This window comes from Vombatus ursinus, unplaced genomic scaffold, assembly GCF_900497805.2.
Source record: "Vombatus ursinus unplaced genomic scaffold, bare-nosed wombat genome assembly UNPS02009173.1, whole genome shotgun sequence".
In the NCBI taxonomy this organism is placed as follows: domain Eukaryota; kingdom Metazoa; phylum Chordata; class Mammalia; order Diprotodontia; family Vombatidae; genus Vombatus; species Vombatus ursinus.
Genome location: NW_020948951.1, coordinates 10,349,497 through 10,369,328, shown reverse-complemented (window position 1 = coordinate 10,369,328; position 19,832 = coordinate 10,349,497). Strand labels below are relative to the sequence as shown.

The 19,832-nt window shown below is 47.6% G+C and overlaps 1 protein-coding gene across 1 annotated transcript; it reads right to left on the bottom strand.

The window, feature by feature from the left end:
- Positions 1–1,449: 1,449 nt before the first annotated feature.
- YJEFN3 (YjeF N-terminal domain containing 3) lies at positions 1,450–17,927 on the bottom strand. The gene is made up of 7 exons (XM_027851380.1): positions 17,771–17,927; positions 14,591–14,597; positions 11,787–11,895; positions 8,313–8,423; positions 6,906–7,019; positions 5,050–5,200; positions 1,450–1,653 (listed from the first exon to the last, which is right to left on the bottom strand). The coding sequence occupies exons 1-7, from the start codon at positions 17,925–17,927 to the stop codon at positions 1,454–1,456; spliced, it is 849 nt and encodes a 282-aa protein (XP_027707181.1). The 3' UTR covers positions 1,450–1,453.
- Between the last annotated feature and the right edge of the window lie 1,905 nt (positions 17,928–19,832).

The window sequence follows — 19,832 nt, the reverse complement described above, 5'->3', positions numbered from 1 at the left end:
CCCAGTGTTACACAAGTCATAAAAAGCTGAACTAGGTTTTGAACTCAGTCCTTCAGACCCCCAACTCAAGAGTTAGCTCCATCCCTCACCTCCATCCCTCTTTGTTCATCTGTAAAATAGGGATAATAATCCTTGCACTACCTATGTTTGGTGGTCTGGGGGGAAAAACAACCCTGGGGAGCAGGTTTCTAGGCTCCTCTTTCCAGGATACAGCGGCACTTTATCTTAAGGGGCTTCTCTGAGCTGTGAAACCTTTGTGAAAGGCCAGAGGTGTATTGGCTACTGAGCAGGCCTTAGCTCAGAAAGACCTGGATTAAACTCCTGCCTCTGATAATATGCTAGTAAGCTGTATGAGCGTGGACAAGCCATCAAAGACAGTAAATCACAGACGAATTGCCAATCTGTACCTGTGGAGGGAAGTTCCACACTGGGAGTTTCCTACAGAGAAGTCTTGGGACTGGGCCAAAGTCATTGCAGGATTGTTTGTTGTAAGGGGAGAGCCCTTTTACACTGTGTCAAATATGTGCAAATTAACACTTTTAGCAGGGGATAAAGGAGAGGGAAAGGGTTCTTCCTTGGAAATAAGGGTAGCTGCCCTAAAATATGTGCCCTGGGGAGTTCTCCAGGGCAACCTCCAGATTCTTCCACTGACCCAGGGCAAGTCATTACCTTCTCTCACTCATGTGTAAAATGGAGATCATAATTATTGCACTAAATTCCAGAAGTGTGAGCAAATTGCTTTGAGAACCTGAAAACACTAGAGGATGGAGGGCTCTTATACAGGAGGGCAGGGCCCTGTACACAGACACCTCTGCTCTTCTGCTCAGCTGTGAAGCTTCCAGAACTGTCCAGGAGCTCTGAGCCACAGGTCCACATGTAGATGGGGGGCTGGTGGGGAGGGTCTGGGCAGCTGGAAAAGCCTTCTGACTCCAGCAAATGTAGCTTTTTTTCTTTTTTCTTTTTTTTCCTGTGTGTGTGTGTGTGTGTGTGTGTGTGTGTGTGTGTGTGTGGAGATTGGAGGATCATCTCCTTTGAACGACTTAGCCATAGTTTCCAGCTAATTACCAACCTGGGCTTATAAAGTATATCTGACCCACTCTCTTTCAGCTCTATCCTAGCTGGGGATGGGGCAAGGATCTATTTCTCCTTCAATCCAGCCTCCTCCTGGGAATGAGAAAATAGTCTGTATGTTCACTAACCACCTGCTTCCGAGCTACCAAAGCAACCCAGGTTCTTTATGATCCCATCCATCTCAGGGCAACCCCAAGCCAATTCCAAAGAGACTTCGCATTCAGAAAGTCCTTCTTTGTGTCTTAATCCATCTTGTTCTATCCCTCAGGTGTCCTCTAGGGCAAGAAAGATTCCCTTGAAGCATGATGGGTCTGAAATGATTAATGTTTATTTTTTTAGGGAGGGGGAGAGGCCCAAGGGTTCCCTTTGCTCCCCAGTCCCATTAAAGAGCCACCACACACTCTGTGCCTGGGTAGCCAGGCAGATTCAGGTGGAATTTCTTCTGCACGTCATCAGGGACAAAGCGTCCAGCCACAAAGTGGTACTTCCCTGAAAATCGACCAGCACATTTCTTGGGGGCAGCCAGGGACACCAGCACTTCAGGGCTGATGCCATCTTCACTGCCCATCTCCACATCCCATCCTGTTTCAGGAGGAAAGAGCAAAGCAGAAGAGAGATGAGTTGTGCCAAGGCTTGATGAACCCCACCCCAGCTCCCCAGAGGCTCCCACCTCCACCAGAGAGGTCAGTAGGGTATAAAGGGGGAAGCCGAGCTTGATAATCAAGTGACCTAGATTTTTAATCTCAGTTGGCCACTGGTCAGCTCTATGACCTTAAGCAAATCATTTCCCTTCTCTGGGGCCTCAGTCTCCCCATCTGTCAGATAAGGGAATTGGAGAAGAGGTCCCCAACTAAGGTGCATTTTGGCTCTGATGTTCTAAAATTCTTTATAAAAAAAAAAAAAAGACTTCCTGGGTCAACCAAGGCTTCAAGACCATCACATGCTGAGAAGGATCTCCATAGGATACCTTCAAGGTCCAGCTTTTTCCAGATAAGCCCCAACTAGAAACAAATGGCAGATTCTGGAAAATAATTTGGAATTATACTTTTTTTTAAACCACTAAGCTCTACATACCCCCTGACACAAGATTACTGCTAGGAGGCATAGACTTCAAGGAAGTCAAAAGCAGAAAAGAAAGTCCCATATATACAATTTTCATAACAGTACATTTTGTAACAGCAAAGAACTAAAAGAAAAATGGGTACCCATCAATGGGGAATTGGCTGAACAAACTGTGGTATATGAATACAATGGATAATTACTGCACCGTAAGAAAAAAAAGAATTCAGAGAAACTTGAGAAGACTTGTATGAACTGATGCAGAGTGAAGTAATCAGAACCAGGAGAACAATTTACACAATGACCCCCAATAATGTAAAGGAAAACAACTCAGAAAGTACTCTGATCAATAGAATGACCAACTGTGGCTTGAAAGGACTGATAAAGAAGTATATTTTCTGCCTCTTGGCAAAGAGGTGAGAAACTACTGGGACAGAAAGAAACATACGTTTCTAGATATGGTCAAGGTATTGGTTTATTTTGCTAGTGGACAGAGAATTGAAGTTGGAGTCAGACACTTATTAGCTATTTGACCCTGGACAAACGACTTAATAGCTTGAAGCCTCAGTTTCCTCATCTGTAAAAGGGTGATAATAAGAGCCCATATCTCACTATGTCCCTGAGCTGAATCAAATGAGATCATGTATATAAAGCACTTTGAAAACATATATATATGCATATATGTATATGTTAAATGAGAGGGGTTTTGAGGGGAGCAGAGTCACTGGGCAGCGAGAGTGATTTTTTACAAAGAAAATATTATGAATAAAGCACTGTAAAATTTAAGAAAAGCAACTGGTTAGATATGGCCTTCCTCTCATCAAGAAGTCTGGAGCTATAGGTTCAAACTGTTGCAGTCTCTGGGTCAGTTTTTCTTGCTTAATAGTTTTTCTTTGTTGCAAAGCAGCTGGTAGTGGGGGTAGTATTTGGAAAGGATAGTGGTATAATAAACAAAAATTTTAAAATAAAATAAAATACTGTATGAAAACAAAACCCTCACTGGTTGGGTTCCAGATTCCAACACAAATCTTGGTGCTGTTCCCTCTGATGGAGGCAGCAGAGGAAGTATGTCTTGAATTGCATGGAGATGGTGGAATGTGAGGGGTCCTTAATGGTTCTACCTGACCCCAAATGCCTTCCTTTCTGGGCTTGCTCCCTGCAGCCCTCCCCTCCTGACCTGGCCTTAGCCTGCCTCACATTAGAAGCATTAAAAGGCCTGGCCCCTAAGCCGGGGAGGCAGCCTCAGAAAAGTCCCAGGGAGGCTGCACCTCCTAATAATCACTGACATGGAGACTAGATAAATAGATAGATAGATAGATAGATAGATAGATAGATAGATAGATAGATAGATAGATACACACCTACATATATACATATATCACTTAAAGTTTGCAAAACACTTCGCCCACATACTGTCATTTGAACCTCACAAATCTCTATGAAGTAGGTACCATCAACATTACTATCTCCATTTTACAAATTAAGAGACTGAGGCTCAAAGAGATTAAATGACTTGGTCTCTCTCTAGATGAAGAAGGAGCCCTAGGCTGTGTTCTGGCCTCCCGCCATTGACACATGCACAGATTAGTACAAGACTAAGAGAGCTATTCACCTGAAAGGTGCAGGGAGTCACAGGCTGAAAAAGGGCTCATTGGACTCTAGTAGGGGGTCAGCACCCAGGACATATTTCACCATGTTCTCTGAGGGGCTGGGGAGTAGACACCTTATAGACTGTCAGAGCTGGAAGACACTTGGAGATCCTATATACCATAGAGAAACTGAGGCCCAGAAAAGAGAAGTGATCTGCTCAAAGTCACCAAAATCAATGACAGAGAATCACAGGGTCATGGATTTAGAGATGGAAGGAACCTCAGAAATCCTTGGGCCCAATTTCCTCATTTTACAGTTGAGAAAACTGAGAAAGAAAAGTCGATGGCTCGCCCAAGGTCATGCAGGTGATCATTGGTAGAGTCAGGGTTTGAACCTGAATCCTCTGAGTCCATAGACAGTAAGCACTCTTTACATTCTACCATGATGCCTTCAGGACTAGAACCCAGCTCTTTTCACTCCCATTTCACCTTTAGGAATCCCTAGGGAAGGAAACCTTGCAGTCTCTCTGGGCAACACAAAATAGTCCCTTCCTTCATTAGGAAGTGCCTCATGAGGTCTAACCTCCAGCTCACGTTCATGACATCTCTGTGGTCCATCTTCTCTACTCCTGAGTGATAACTCAGTGCCAAAGGAAGGACCATGCACTGGGGAAGGGAGACAAGATGGGGCCCCTCCCACACATATGCCACGGGCACTGCACGGCCTGCTCCAGCCCTGGCCTCTTGGTACATTTATTCTGGTGGGAATTTTCCCCTTTCCATCTGGGACAGGGGCTGTTTGTTCTCCCCCTTACTAGATTCCTGCCTAATGGCTCTAGCAGACGGGGCCGAGGCGGCAGCCAGGCCAGCAGGGTGTTTGCTCAGTTACATCATGTCTCCTGGTTGAGCCGGGCTAGCCGAGGCCCACTAGCAGGCGGGCACGTGTTTACCCTTTTGGGCCTGGGCACCTGCAGGGGGCAGATGTAATCTTCCCCTCCCTCTACCTCTGCCTGAGGGATGCTGAGAGGGTTAGAACCAGCCTGAAGCACAGGAGTGTCTACAGCTGGGCCCCTCAGAGAGCTTTCACACACATCCTCACATAGCCATCCCTCACCAGAGCCACAGCTCGACAAAAGGCTGGGATCAGGGCTTAGCCCAGGACAGGGCTTCAACCGAGGGCCAGGCCCAGTGTATTAAGCTCCTCTATGGTCTACCTACCCAATTTCCATCTCTCACCACACACAAACACACACACATACACACTCCTAGCCATTGCTCACTAGTGCCCATGACACCATAGTTTTGGGGTCTGTCCCCTGCAAGTCCTTGCCTGAGGGGATGTCCAGGCTGACAATGGGGATCTTGACCAGTTTCAGGGTAGCCAGGATGCTGGTGCATGGCTCCTTGGCCTCCCCAGGCTCTGCACCAGGCCCCAGGATGGCATCAATCACCAGGCTGTAGGCATCATTGATCAGCTGTACCTGCAGGATGGGGTGGTCAAACCAAGGTAGATTTTCCCCAGCCCAGGGAAAGAAGGAGAATAGGGATGATGACCAGGAAAGTCTTCTTTCCATAGTATCTAGCATCCATGCAAAGGGGAAACTCATAATCCCTGTACTACTATGGGGAGTACATGTCCTAATAGCTACAGGTCTTTTTCCTTGGTCCATCTCTCCCTAGACTACCCCCAAGGGCTCTGGCCCCTTGGGGAGCAAAGAGAAGGAAGGAGCCAGATAAGGGCCACATCTGGGTTCCTCTCTCTCTCTCTCCACTCCCCAGAGAGAATGATCAATGTATGCCCTGCTACCCAGATGTCTGCCTGCCCCTATATGTGCACTGATGAGATTGCCAGCTCCCACACGGTTGTGCACACATGCTTACATATCCCAAACATGCATGTGTACCTCCATCATCTGCACGCCAGCCCCCCCCCCAGAATGTATATCCCCCCATACCCACCCCACCCCTCCATGTGTGCAAATCTCTGCATCTGTAAATAGAGACACCCTCATAAATAAAATTATGCCTCCACTCCTTCCACCCCCACCAAAAAAAAAAACCTAGCAAACCCTGTGCACACCCAATCCACTCTCTCAATTCCAGAGCCTAGCAGAAAGGAAAGTTGGGAGGAGAGGACTGAGAACCTAACAGTTCCTCCTAGACCCCACCTCTTTAGCAAGGTTCAGTGATTCCACAGTCAAAGACAGGCAAACTCATAAACTCAGACAGGGGAAGGAAACAGTCAGGGATTCACAGAAGGCTGGGGTGAGAACCAAGAGTAACCAGGCCCCAGCCATATGGGGGCCCCCCCCATCCCAGAGATGGGGGGCTCAGCTTTTCCCCCTTAGGGATGGGTGATCCTAACAAGATCCAGGCAAGTTAAAGTGGCCCCTGCCCACTGAAGAATTCCCACCCAGCTGACACTCACAGGGTGGTTTCCTACACCCCCAGAGATGAAGAAGTACCACAAGGAGCCATCTCTCCTCTGGCCTGCTACCCTAGGAAGTCAGTCCTTCACTGAAAGGTAGCTGAGGAGGTTCCCAGGGGACAGGGATGGGAGGAGACCCTCAGGAATAGGCCTGCTCAGCATGTCCTCAAGGCTTCTCCAGCCATCCCATGGTGTCTGGCCCTCCCTCTGTCATGCCCTGTCCTGTGGTGGGCACCAGGCGTGGCTGTGGGTGTCTGTGCCCCTGAGGTGGCCGGTGCTCTGAGGTCACATGCCAGAGGCCGCCAGAGGAACGCAGAGAGGAAATGTGATTCAGTAATGCCTTTCCCAGTCGTCACCACCGAGACTGCAGCCCAGGGCCCCGGAGAGCACTGTCCTCCCCCAACCCTGGGGCCCGTGTGGCATGTCATAGATGATGGATGAAGTGTACATCTTCCCCTCCCTCTGTCCTGGATTCTGGCCTAGGATGGAGGGGGACTGGAAAGCTGACCCTGGCCTGCTGAGCCATCCTCACACCTCCCCCGTAGGCTGGCAACAGGCAGGGGGATGCCCCCCCCCATACTCCTCTACCCAAATCAGGTGAGATCGTTGCCCAGCTTGAACCAGTCCCTCCCACCCCAGCCCACCCCCAGAGCAGTTGTACCAAAAGCACAGCCCCCCTGAGGACCAGGCAGCTTCTCTAGAGGCCTACCAAGGAAGACCGTGCCCTGCCCCTCAGCAGGGGCCACCTGAGGACTAACCTCAGTAGGGAGGTAGGAAAGAAAGGGGATGTCCATCTTCTCACACTGTGTGGTGAAGTCCTTGGACAGTGAGTCTGAAGAGCGTTTGGGGTAGAAGATGGTTGGCTCATATTCCTGGGAGGAGAAGATGAAAGGGAGTCAAGGCCCTGGGAGAACCTGGGGGCTAGGGAGCTGACCACAGACAGGGCCCTCTGTGGCATTCCTGCACTTGGCAGGGACTCTGGGAAGGGCAGGAGAGGCTGGGGTGTAAATGGGGAGGGTGGGTCCCCTGGAGGTGATACTGGGGAATTACAGCATGGCCGGTTAAGTGTCAGAAGGACCGTCAGACATCCTCTAGCTCAAGCAGCACCTTAAAAGGCATCCCCCCAAAACTGGTCATCAAGCCACTGCCCAAAGAGATCCAGGGGCAGAGAACTCACCACCTTTCACAGCAGACTTTTGGACAGCTCTGTTAAAAGTTTTGCTTTATGGGGGCAGCTAGGTGGGGCAGTGGATAGAGCACTAGCCCTGGAGTCAGGAGGACCCGAGTTCAAATCCAGCCTCAGACCCATAACACTCACTAGCTGTGTGACTCTGGGAGAGTCACTTAACCTCAATTGCCTCACAAAAAAAAAAAAAGTTTTGCTTTATGTCTCTGCCTCTTTGTAACTTCCTCCCTTTGCCCTTAGTTCTATCCCCTAGGGCCAAACTGAACAAAGCTAATCCTTCCTCCATAAGACCACCCTTCACACCCTTGAAGTCATCTCTCAAGTTCTCCCTGCCTTCTCTTCTCCTTACTCAGCAATCCCAGTTCCTTCATCTGAACCTTTTATAGTGTGGCATGTCGACCCCTCATCACTCCATCTTCTGGATGTGTTCCAACTCATCAATATTCTCTCTAAAAGTCAACAGCCAAAATTGAACATAATATTCCAAATATCTGGTCACGGCAGAGCACAACAGGACTCTTGCCTCCCTAATTCTGGATTCCATGCTGCTCTCTGTATTAGCTTTAGGTTTGGGGGCCACCATATTGTCGACTCATATCGAGGTCACAGCACTGTCATTCCTAAGACTTTTCCCAAAGAATCTGTGTTGTAGTCAGGCCTCCTGCATCCTATACTTGTGAAATTGATTCTTTGAACCTGAGTGTAGAATTTTACATTTATCTTACATTCAGCCCATTGTTCTCCCACATGAAGACCTCTTTGGATCCTATCATCTAACCTGTGCCTAGCCCTCCCAGACTTGTGCCATTCCTGGGAGAGTCACAAGGAATAAGGGAAGGGGGAGTTTTAAAGGGGATCCTGGGGGTGATTGGAAGGTTCCAAAAGGGCTCCCACAAGATGACACCAGGTGGTCATAGGAATTCCCAGGGAAATAACACTGGGGGCCCTAAGGAGGTTTCCCAGCAGCACTGATACCTACGAACACCCGAAGATGTCGAGCACACACCAATCCGATGGCCCCATTCTGCTCAGGTCCGCACACTACCAGTACAGTACGTTGCTTCCGGGAAAGGGCAGCCACAGGAAACACCTGGAGAAGGGGTGATAGAGTCCTGATGAACCTTCAGGGACCCACAGTCCTCCTCTCTACCCCAACCTTTCATACCTGCCTGACTCCCTTAACCTTCCCTATTGTACAGATGGGGGAAACTGAGGTCCATAGAAAGTAGGAAACTCTCTCAAGGTCACATAGTGAGGTAACATCTGTACTTCCCTTTGTCCCCCTGGTGACATCTATCCTATTTCTCAAGAGATCCTTAGGAAGTAGATCCATGGCCAAACATCCCACCCCTTCAAAGATGTTTTTGTGTCCAACATCAGTCCATCCTGAGTTTGCTGTACGCCTCACCAGTCCCCAGGACCACGTTTATGAATCACAGTCCTAGGACAGGGGCAACTGAGGGGATGCCTGGAGACCCATGTTCTAGCTTTGCTCTTGCTGCTACCCTGCTGTGTGACCCTGAAAGAGTCACCTGAGGAAGCATGGCGGCGTGAATATGGCAGTGGTCCAAATTCTGCTTTAGACACTGTCTAGCTGTGTGATGTTTGGCAGGTCATAACCTCTCTGGGCCTCTGTCTCCTCACCTAGAAAGTGAAGGAGCTAGACCCATTCACCTCTCAGGTCCTTCTGGTTCTAAATCTATGATTCTATGATCTCTGGGTCTCACTCTCTCCATCTGTACAAAGAGGAGAAGCAAGCACGGCAGGCATGGAGGGCCAGGGACAGAAAGAAGGGAAACAGGAAACCTTACAGCAGTCAGGTGGGGAAAACAGTCTCTCCAGGACCCCTCCTCAGATCAACATGGAGGAGTTGTAACTCATGACCAAGAGCTAGGAGAGTTGGGTTCCATTTTCTGGCTCTGACATTAACTGGCCATGTGACCTTGGACAAATCATTTCCCACTCTGGCTCTCAGTTTCCCCATCTGCTTAGGGAGAGGTGGGATTGGCTCTCCTCAGTTTCAAATCCTATTTGAACTAATATTATGATTATTATTATTGCTATCACCATCATCATCCTTGAACTTCCATAGGGTCCATAGGATTATAAAATGGTAGAGCTGGGAAGAGCCTTAGAGGTCACCTAGGATTTTATAGATAGGGAAACTGAGGCCCAGAACAGGGAAGTGACTCACCCAAGGTCTAATAACCAGTTAAGTATCAGAGCTGGGACTCAAATCCAGGTTCTCTGACCCTAAGACCTGGGTTCAACTCTAGTCTCTAATACCTCCTGGCAGAGAAACCTTGGATAAGTCATAGGAGCACTCAAAACCTCAGTTTATCATATGTAAAATGGGGATAATAGTCCCTAGTGGTTTTATTTATATATGTGTGTATAGTGTTTCGCTAACCTTAAAATGCTATATAGACTATTATTAATTATTCGAAGGGCCTTTCCAACTCTGGCATTCGATGATCACAAGCCAGTCCCTTCCAACTCTGACATTCTATGAGTTTGTAATCCAGGTTGGAGATGGGGGCAGGGGAGGGGAACAGAGAAGGGGAAAGGGAGTTGCTCAGGTTCCCTCCAAGGAATGGCAGTGCCTCCTCATAGGGACCTTTCAGAGACAGATGCTAATCCCTGTAGCCCAAAGGAGGAGACACTCTTGGGTAGAGGCTTTCCTAACACCCCTCTCAACACCACCCAAAGGCAGCTTCCTCCCTGACATGGGGGGACAGCCCAGAGATGAAGGACCTAAGCACCTATCCACCCCTAGCCCATCTCTCATGGCAACTGATGCTCTGCTTATACCCAGGAAGCCCAGGGCATGGTGAGGGGTAGCCTACTCCTAACCACACTTGCTGTGTACGCCCATGCTATTATTCTCTCCTAGCTGTGGGTAAGGGCCTCCTGCCAAGCTACAAAAGGAACAGGCCTTGCCTTTTCAATTCAAGCCTCAGTGAACGTTTATTTATCTTAAACTTGTTTGCCGGGCCTTGTGGAATCTGGTCTTTTTTCCATACCCAAGGGCCATCAATCAAGGAGTCTGGCTCCCAAAAGCCCGTGTAGCTGGCAGAGGCAACCAGAACAGGCTCTTGGACACGCTTCTCCCTTAGAACATGGGCAAGGTGCAAAAGTCATTAGAATATACTAGAACAGAATAGAACACAGAATGTCAGAGCTGAGGGGCCCTTAGAACAGAATGTCAGAGCTGGGAGGAACCCTAGAACACAGAATGTCAGAGCTGGGAGGGTCCTTAGAATACAGAATGTCAGAGCTGGGTGGCCCTTAGAACACAGAATGTCAGAGCTGGGAGGGCCCTTAGAACATAGGATGCCAGAGCTGGGTGGCCCTTAGAACACAGAATGTCAGAGCCGGAAGGGCCCTTAGAACACAGAGTGTCAGAACTGGAAGGGCCCTTAGAACACAGAATGTCAGGGCTTAAAGAGACCTTATAGATCAGAGAGTTTTGTGGAGAAAATCAAGGTACAGAGGGGAGAAATTACTTCCTCATGGTCATATAGCAAGCCTGTGGCAGAGCCAGGATTAGAACCCACATCTTCTGATTCCCAGGTCAGGGTCAGGCCCCTCTCAACTCTGTGCTCCCTGACAAAAGATGTGGGACTCCCCTAGTTATGACTGAGTTCTCCTCCTTCAGCCCCTTCTGGGCACAGCTTTCATATGCCCAAGGTTTAGAGGGAAAGCTCCTGGTTCCTTGTGAACCTCCTTCCTGCTAGCATAGTCCTCAGTCTTCGTCATGTCCCCACCTAGCCAGGATCTCTCCAGCCTGAAGAGGAAGCAGTTTTTCAATCTCTCCTCATTGCCCCACTCCCTCTGAGCAAGGCCTGTCCTTGGCTCTTCTGACCCCAGAAACTCCTGCTGGGTGGAGAGAAGGGAATGGATGCCCCGCAGCAGAAGGGCTTAGCCTTCTCAACCTAAAGCTTTTGGAGCAGGGAAGGGAAAGGAGGTTATTTTAAGGACCTATCCTGGGAAGAAGAGGAGGTGGTTAAAGAGGACAGGGGGCCACACGGGGCCCCATTAGGGAGGGGAAACCCTGAAAGTTAGGAGAGAGGTCAGGACTGGATAAACTAATCTGAGAATCATCAGCATATAGCAGCTTCCTCCCTGACATGGGGGGACAGCCCAGAGATGAAGGACCTAAGCACCTATCCACCCCTAGCCCATCTCTCATGGCAACTGATGCTCTGCTTATACCCAGGAAGCCCAGGGCATGGTGAGGGGTAGCCTACTCCTAACCACACTTGCTGTGTACGCCCATGCTATTATTCCAGGTCTCTCCAAGACCTGGATTCCCATGGCTATCACCCCCTGATCAGAGGCAGAACCTGGCCAAGAACTGATAGAAAGGGAGAAGCTACCCCATGACCCAGGAGTATGAGCCTTTCCAGGTTCCCAGGGGGAAGGAGGAGGAAGGCACAGGCAAGGACTTTACCTTGGTCACAGCCACAGCACAAGCGTAGCCACACATCTCTGCCAGCTGCTGCCGCCCAAACCGATAGTCTTCGATGAGCTCCTTCTCCATGGCAACAGCCTCCACCTTGCTGGCAGCCAGGGAGGAGACACAGACAGATGGAGTCAACCAGGGAAACAACTCAATTCAGCAAATGGTTAGTGTGTATACTTAAGTGTCAATGTGTATACTTATATACATCGTGTATATATTGACATGTGTGTATTCTTACATATGTCCATATTGTGTCCTCTGATAAAGTGTCTTTTTTTTTTTTGCAAGGCAATTGAGGTTAAGTGACTTGCCCAGGGTCACACAGCTAGTAAGTGTCAAGTCTGAGACCAGATTTGAACTCAGGTCCTCCTGACTCCAGGGCCGGTGCTCTATCCATTGCACCACTTAGCTGCCCCTAAAGTGTCAACTCTTAGAAAGCAAGGGCAGTTTCACTTTTCTCTTAGTATCCCCAGAATCTGTCAAAGTACCTGGCATATAGTAGGTGCTAAATAAATGGCTTATGGATTGATTGATAAGCACCTAATGTATGCAGGGCACTGAGAAAAGCATCAGGAAAGACATAAAATTCAGATAAAACCCAGTCTCTGCCCTTTATCAACTTCATGATCATATAGAGGCTAAGACATCAAGTGCCCTGAAACACATCCTGCTCTTTGCTAAGGCAGTACGGACAGCCAAGGCTACAACAGAAATAGCACAACATGTCACAGAAATAACTAAAACAAACAATATTATAGGACAAATGCATCAAAACAATGCAAAGAGCTATGCCAAGCCTCAGAAGAAAAGGTAGTTACCAAATAGGGCATTCCCACTAGCGATCATCCCATATCTCTCCTTTTCATGGCTAAACTCCTTGAGAAGCCTGTCTGTAGTAGGTGCCGCCATTTCGTTTTCTCTCACTTCTCAAAGCTCTACAGTATGGCTTCTGACCTCAACATTCAACCAAAATTGCTCTTTCCAAAGTTACCACTGGGGTGGAGCCAAGATGGAGGAGTAAAAGCAGTGACTTGCTTGAGCTCTCCCCCAATCCCCTCCAAATACCTATAAAAAAAAATGGCTGTAAACCAAAGTTACCACTGATCGTATTAATTGCCAAATCTAATAGCCTTTTCTCAGTCCTCATCTTTCTTGGCCTCTCTGCAACCTCTGACACTCGCAAGATCACCTTCTCCTTGATTCCCCCTTCTAGGTTTTTGTGATGTTATCTCTATCCTGGTTCTTCTACCTATCTGACCAGTCCTTCTCAGTTTCCTTTGCTAGATCTTCATCAAGTCACTGCTAATGGTAGGTGTCCCACAGGGCTCTGTCCTGGGCCCTCTTCTCTTCTCCCTCTATACTATTTCAATGGGTGATCTCATCAGTTTCCTTGGTTCAAGTATCATCTCTATGCTGATGATTCTCAGATTAGTTTATCCAGTCCTGACCTCTCTCCTAACTTCCAGGCTGGCATCTCCAGTGCTTGGATCTCTTGATCTGGACATGTCCCAACAACATCTTGGACTCAACATGTCCAAAACTGAGCTCATTATCTACACCACCAGCCCCAAACCCTCTTCCTTACTTTCTTTTTACTCTAGAGCATACCATCCCCTCAGGCGTCCAGGTTCATAATTTAAATGTCATCCTCAAAGGATCTCTCGCCCTCTATTTCTAATTTGTTGTCAAACCCTGTCAATTTAACCCTTCCCTCCTCTGACACAGCCACTACCCTGGCGCATTCCCTCATCACCTCACACCTGGACTGCTACAAAAGCCTTTGGTTGGTCCAGCTGCCAAAAGACTTTCCACTCCAGTACACTGCTAAGCTCAGTCACCAAAGCAATCTTCCCAAAGTGCAGGTTTGATCATGTCACCCCTCCTCTCATCCAATAAACTCCAGACGTTCCCCATCACCTCCAGGATCAAACATCTAATCCTATTTGGCATTCACCTTACTGCACCCCCCAAATACTCTGTGATCCAGGGCTAATAGATTCCTTGTTGTTCGCAACTTAGGTATTCTCACTGGCAGTTCTGACAGGGTACAGGCTTGAGACCTTTGCCCCTCACCCCAAAAAGGTTTGGGGTGCCATTTGTCCATGGCCCTAGAAAAACCCCACCTTGGACTCTCCTATAATTCCTACTTGATCAAGGAAGTCTCTGGTGGTCACCTGAGGCTATAATCCTATCAACTAGCTTTTCCTTATCACCTATGACCAATCTCCCAATTCTCTGTTACCCTTAACCGAGCCCAGCCCTTCACTGTCTATTACGTCCTGACAGGGCCCCCCCACTTCCACCCTTGATCATATCTAGACCCCATTCTCCACCTCCCAGTCACTCCCATCAAGATTTTCCCTAGACCCCTCCTCCAGTCACCCCAGCCTACTAACCACTCCCATCAAAATCCTCCCTAGACCCTCTTCCCAGACCTTTCTTCCAGTCACCCCAAATTACTCGGCCACTCCTAGATCCCTCCCACAGTCTTCCTGTATATAAGGTCCATCTGGTCTCCATTAAGGTGCTCAGATTCTGTAAAGAGTCTAGCCAAGGGTTCAGATTCTTAAAATCTAGCCAATAGCTCACAAATATTCAGATTCCTTAAGAGTCTGGCCAATATGGCGGGTCTTTAATAAACTTTATCTTTGGCTGAAAGAAGGCTTGGGTCAAATTCATTTGGGCAGAACCCATGTGTCGCTATTTCAGGATCCCAGTACCCCTAAATCTCTAAACCTCAACATATATGGTCCCCTGAACCTCAACAGTTTCCCATACCTAGAATTCTTCACCTTTTGGCTTTCCTGGCTTCCTTTAAATTCTAGCTAAAATCCCACCTTTTACAAGAAGCCTTTCCTGTTGTCCCTTCATGCTCATGCCTTCCCACTGTTGATTAACTCCAGATTCTCATGCACGCAGCTTGTTTGTGCATAGTTATTTGCACGTGGTCTCCCCTCATTAGATTGAGAGCTCCTTGAGAGCAGAGACTGTCCTTTGCCTTTCTTTGTATCCCCAGTGCTCAATAAAGTGCCTGGCACATAGTAAGCCCTTAATAAATGCTTGCTGACTTGACCTGATGTTAGGAAAAACTTTCTAACCACTAGGGTTGCCCAAAGTGGGATGGGCAGTCTCAGGAAGCAATAGGTTTCCCTTCAGAGAAGGTTGTCCAAATAAAAGCTGGGTGATCACTGGCAGGAAAGGACATCACTAGGGTGGTGACACTAGAACTTTGTCCCAGGCCAGAAAATTTAGAAGATGTCATTGAACCATTCTGGGATTCAGTCTTTTCCCTTCCTTTCCCTATTCACCCTCCCTAGCTCTAACTTTTGCACCTTTACCCCATTCCCCCAGTTTCTTCTGTGGCCTTGTTCCCTCAATCATCTCCTGTCCTGTACCCATTCAATATCTTCCTCAATACTGCTTCCTTCCCCTCAGCCTACAACCATGCTGAAGCTTTAATTGTGCTGAATGAACTCTCCCTGACTTTCCTGAATGAGGTCACCCTCAAGAGGCACTATGCCATAGGCGGGACCTGGAGTGCTTGACCTTGGTCTGCTTCTTTTTAAAATATTTCTATAACTATATTTCCACATAGTTAGCTTCCTTTGTAATCCTACATATTTTATTTTATGCATTTCAAAATATTTTTCTGAGAAAAGTTCATCTAGGTTCCATAGACTCAGAAAGGTTCCCCACTCAAAGGGGTTTGTGATACAAACAAGATAAAGAACCCCTGTCATAGAAAATGGTGCTAGACCTGGAGGCAGAAAGACCTGGGTTCCAATTCTGCCATTTGTATTTAGAAGCTGGGTAATCACAGGCAAGACACTTCGCCCCTCTGTTTCCTCATCTGTAAAATAGGAATAACATCTGTAGTATCTAACTCACAGGATTAATGTAAAGGCTTAAATTAAATGACATATATAAAGTACATTTCAAGTCTTAAAAGTCAGGGTGTGTTGCAGCCAGCTTGAACCAAGTGGATTGTTAAATTTTCAGAGTGAGCATTTCCATCTTGGAAATTGGCAGACTATAAATTAGGGCTTGGTTTAATGTTTTGATGATTATCTAGACTTAAGAAAGTGATAGAGAAAATGTTAATGCAAATTAAAGGGGCAGTTAGGTGGAGCACTGGATAGAGCACCAGTCCCGAAATCAGGAGGACCTGAGTTCAAATTCAGCCTCAGATACTTGACACTTATAGCTGTGTGACCCTGGGCAAGTCACCTAACCCTGATTGCCTCGCCTCCCCCTCTCCAACTCAAAAAAAAAAAAAAAATGTAAATTAAACCTAAATGTGCATCATGGGTACATTTTTTTCCCCCAGACAAATAGTTGTTAAAACATTTACCAGCATACCACAGTAAAGTGCCATGTGGAGGGTAGGGCTCAAAGGGTATAATCCTGGCATTATAGACACAATAAAGGCAGGCATTAGAAGGAAAAGAGATGGAGGTAGACTTCGTCTTTGAAGTTGCTTCACCTAAGATGTTTCCTTCTTTGCCTTTTCTCCTTCATTTGCATGGAAAATTCATTAAAAAAAAAAATCTTAGGGCAAGAAAAGTTGGGGCACCGGGATTTCAGACTCAGAGAGTCCGTGTTTTTTTTTGTTGTTGTCAATCAACGAGTCTTTGTTAAATGCCTACCATGTGCCAGGAACTGGACTAGGTGCAGGTCACACAAAGAAAGGAAAAACCAGGCCCTGCCCTCAAAGAGCTTACCTTCTAATGAAGGGGGCATTAAGTCCTGTTGTTAACAGATTATAACTAACTAGGTATATTCAAGATATACAGACTAGGTGAAAGGTAATCTCAGAGGGGGAGGCATTAGCAGCTGGAGAGGGGAAGGGGACACACCGGGAAAGGCTTCCTACAAAAGGGAGAATTTGAGCTGTCTTGAGAGAAATCAGGGAGGTGAAGGTGAGGATCGAGAGCATTCTCCACTCCTGGGACAGACTGTTCAAAGGCAGAGAAATGGGAGGTGGGATGCTGTGTTCTAGCAACAGCAAATAGACGGAATTATATAGAAAGTGTAAGGAAGAGAGTCAAGTATAAGACTGGAAGGGGAGGAAGGGACCAGTTATAAAGAGCTTTAAATGTCAAACAAAGGGCCTTATAATCGACCCTAAAGGGGAGAAGGGAATTCCTGGGATTTACTGAGTAAAGGGAGAGACAAGGTCAGATCCACCTTTAGGAAAATCACTCACATTGCCACGTGAAGGACAGATTGGAGTGGGGAGAGACCAGAAGAAGGGAAACAAATAGGAAGCTGTTATAATCGTCCAACTATTACAGCAAGTGAAAGACGATGAGTTTCTGAACCAGGGTCCTAGCTCGGTGAGAGCATAGAAGGAAACATATCGCAGAGGTGTTATGAGCATGGAAATGACAAGATTTGTCAATAGGCTGGATATGTGGGGAGAATGAAAGTGAGGTGCTGAGAATGCTATCTAGCTTGCGAGCCCACGTAACTGGGAGGGAGAGTTCTGTTTTAGACATGTTGAGTTTGAGATATCTACAGGGCATCCATTTGGAGAGATCCAAAAGTCAACCGGTGATAACAGGACTGGAACTCAGGAGACTAGGGCTAAATATATAGACCTGAGAATTGTCTACATAAAGATGATAACTGAAGCCTTGAGAGCTGATGAGATCACCAAGCAAGACAGTATAGAGTAAAAAAGAGAAGAGGTTCAAGGACACAAGCCACATTTAGTAGGCTTGACATCCATGAAGATCCAGCAAAGGCCCCTGAGAAGCAGCAGGTAGTAGAAGACACCAGGAGGGAGCACTGTCACAAGGAGAAAGTGATTAACAGTGATGAAAGCTACAGAGAGGTCCAAAAAGATGAGGAATAAGAAAAGGCCATTAGATTTGGCAATGAAAAGATCATCAGCAAGTTTAGAAAGAAAAGTTTCAGCCTTTTCCAAACCCCTGTTTGTCTAATTGGATCCTGGACTGGCCAGCAGGAACAGTGCCCCCTTCTCATCAAATAAAGACGGCAACCAGCTTCCCAGTGCGTGAGAAAATCTGGTTTGACAAATTCAAGTATGGTGGTGCAAAGAGGAAACTCTGCAAGCAGATGAATGAATGGTCCTATGTCTGGCTTCTCCTGCCAGAGTGCATACATTAGCTTCTCAAGCAGCCCCAGTGGGGACCACAGAGAGCTGGTCATCAGAATTGCCAGCCTGGAAGTAGAAACCCAGGACCTTCGAGTATAATTCAGGACCTGCAGCTCACTGGGCCTGCCACCTCTCTCTGGTTCCTCAGACGCAGCATGTGCCCCCTATGCAGAAGGTGGAGGCGCCCACCATACCAGTTGCCTAGAAAGCTGCCACACTAGCAGAACATCATGTTGATATCAACCCGTTTGGCAGTGATGATGAGGAAGAAGACAAGGAAGAGGCCGGCACAGCCTCCGTAAGAGCAGCTTCAGCAAATATGCAGAGGAGACCAAGAAGCCAGGGCTTATTGCTAAATCTTCCATCCTTCTAAATGTCAAGCCTTGGAATGATGAAACAGACATGTCAGAATTGGAGGTGTATGTCTGCCCCATCCAGCTGGATGGATTGGGCTGGGGAAGCTTCAAGCTGGTGCCTGTGGGGTCTGGCATCTGGAAGCTGCAGAGCCAGAGGCTCAGGAGGTGGGTTTGGCCATCCTGGAGACTACCAAGGGCAAAGATTATGTGCAGATGTTGACGCTGACATCATTGCTTTTAATACGATCGGCCCAAAATTGAATCTGGAACCAAAATCAAGGCTGAAATTCGAGAAAAAAATAAAGGAGGTAGTTTCCATTGAATGAGGAGTTTAAAAGCCAGACTGCAGAGGTTTGAGAAGAGGATAAAGAAGGAGAGGCATTGTACATAGTTGGCTTTCTCAAATTGAGTCTCAAAGAGTGGAAATTACATGGCAATCGAGGGACTCTCAGCATAGACACGGAGAGAAGGAGAGCTGCAGGAACACATCTACCAAAGGTGGTAGGATTAAGTGAGGATTTTTTAAGCGCAGGAGAAGACATAGATTTGTTTGTAGGCAGCGTGGCATAAACCAGTGGATACTGTTGTTGAGTTGTTTTCGGTGTTGTCCGACTCTTCGTGATCCATTTGGGGTTTTCTTGGAAAAGACACTGGACTGGTTCGCCATTTTCTTCTCCAGCTCATTTTACAGATGAGGAAACTAAGGCCAACAGGGTTAAGTGACTTACCCTGGGTCTCACAGCTAGTAAGTGTCTGAGGTCAGATCTGAACTCAGGAAGATGATTAGTCTTACTGATGCCAGGCCTAACGCTCTATGCACCATAGCACCACCTAGTTGCTGGTGGAGAGGGAAGATTAAAGATTAAAGAAAGAGGGGATGACAGAGAAAAGATGAGATGGAATGCAATCATGTATGCCTATCGAAGTGTTTGCCTTGAAGGAGACAGAGGGAAAAGATATCTGAGTGAGATCAGGTGAGAAAGAGAAGAGGAGCGAGAGCTCTCCACGAATGGCTCTGTGTGTGTGTGTGTGTGTGTGTGTGTGTGTGTGTGTGTGTGTGTCTAATATGAGGCAAAGTCCTAAGCTGAGAGAGTGGAGGGAGAAGTTGCTCTAGAGGCTTGAAGAGAAACAAAAGCAGGGTGGAACCGCTCCCGTGTAGGGTGGGATTGGGAACCCAGCTCTCTTCCTTCTCTGATGGAACGCGTCAGTTGAAGCCAGAAGATGGAAGCGGAGCGGCCCTGCAGCCTCAAGGCCAACGGAATCCCCCACGGCAGTGAATATCAAGGACCATGGGACCTGAGCGCAGGAGATCCGCAGGAAGCCAGCTCACCGAGAGCAGCCTGATGCCATCAGCAGCCCTGGTGCACTGGAGGGATCAACGGCCCCTCTGCGCATTTGCCCGGCTACACCCGCTCCCTGCGGATGATCCGACACGCATTCCTTAGGTGTGTCCCTCCTTCCCCCTTCCCACGACTTTGACAGAGTATGCCCCGGATTTATAGGGGAAATGTTTTATCGCTACTTTTCTTAAGCTCTTTGGCGAAGAGCCTTTGGTTT

Bases quoted from the DNA above. Each gene is read 5' to 3' on its own strand.
- YJEFN3 (XM_027851380.1), bottom strand. From the start codon at position 17,927: ATGTATGCACTCTGGCAGGAGAAGCCAGACATAGGACCATTCATTCAT. The intron at 8,424-11,786 runs GTAAAGTCCTTG...CCCCTTCTCCAG, and splicing joins GTGCTGTGGCTGTGACCAAG to GTGTTTCCTGTGGCTGCCCT. The intron at 7,020-8,312 runs GTAGGTATCAGT...TTCTCCTCCCAG, and splicing joins CTCGACATCTTCGGGTGTTC to GAATATGAGCCAACCATCTT.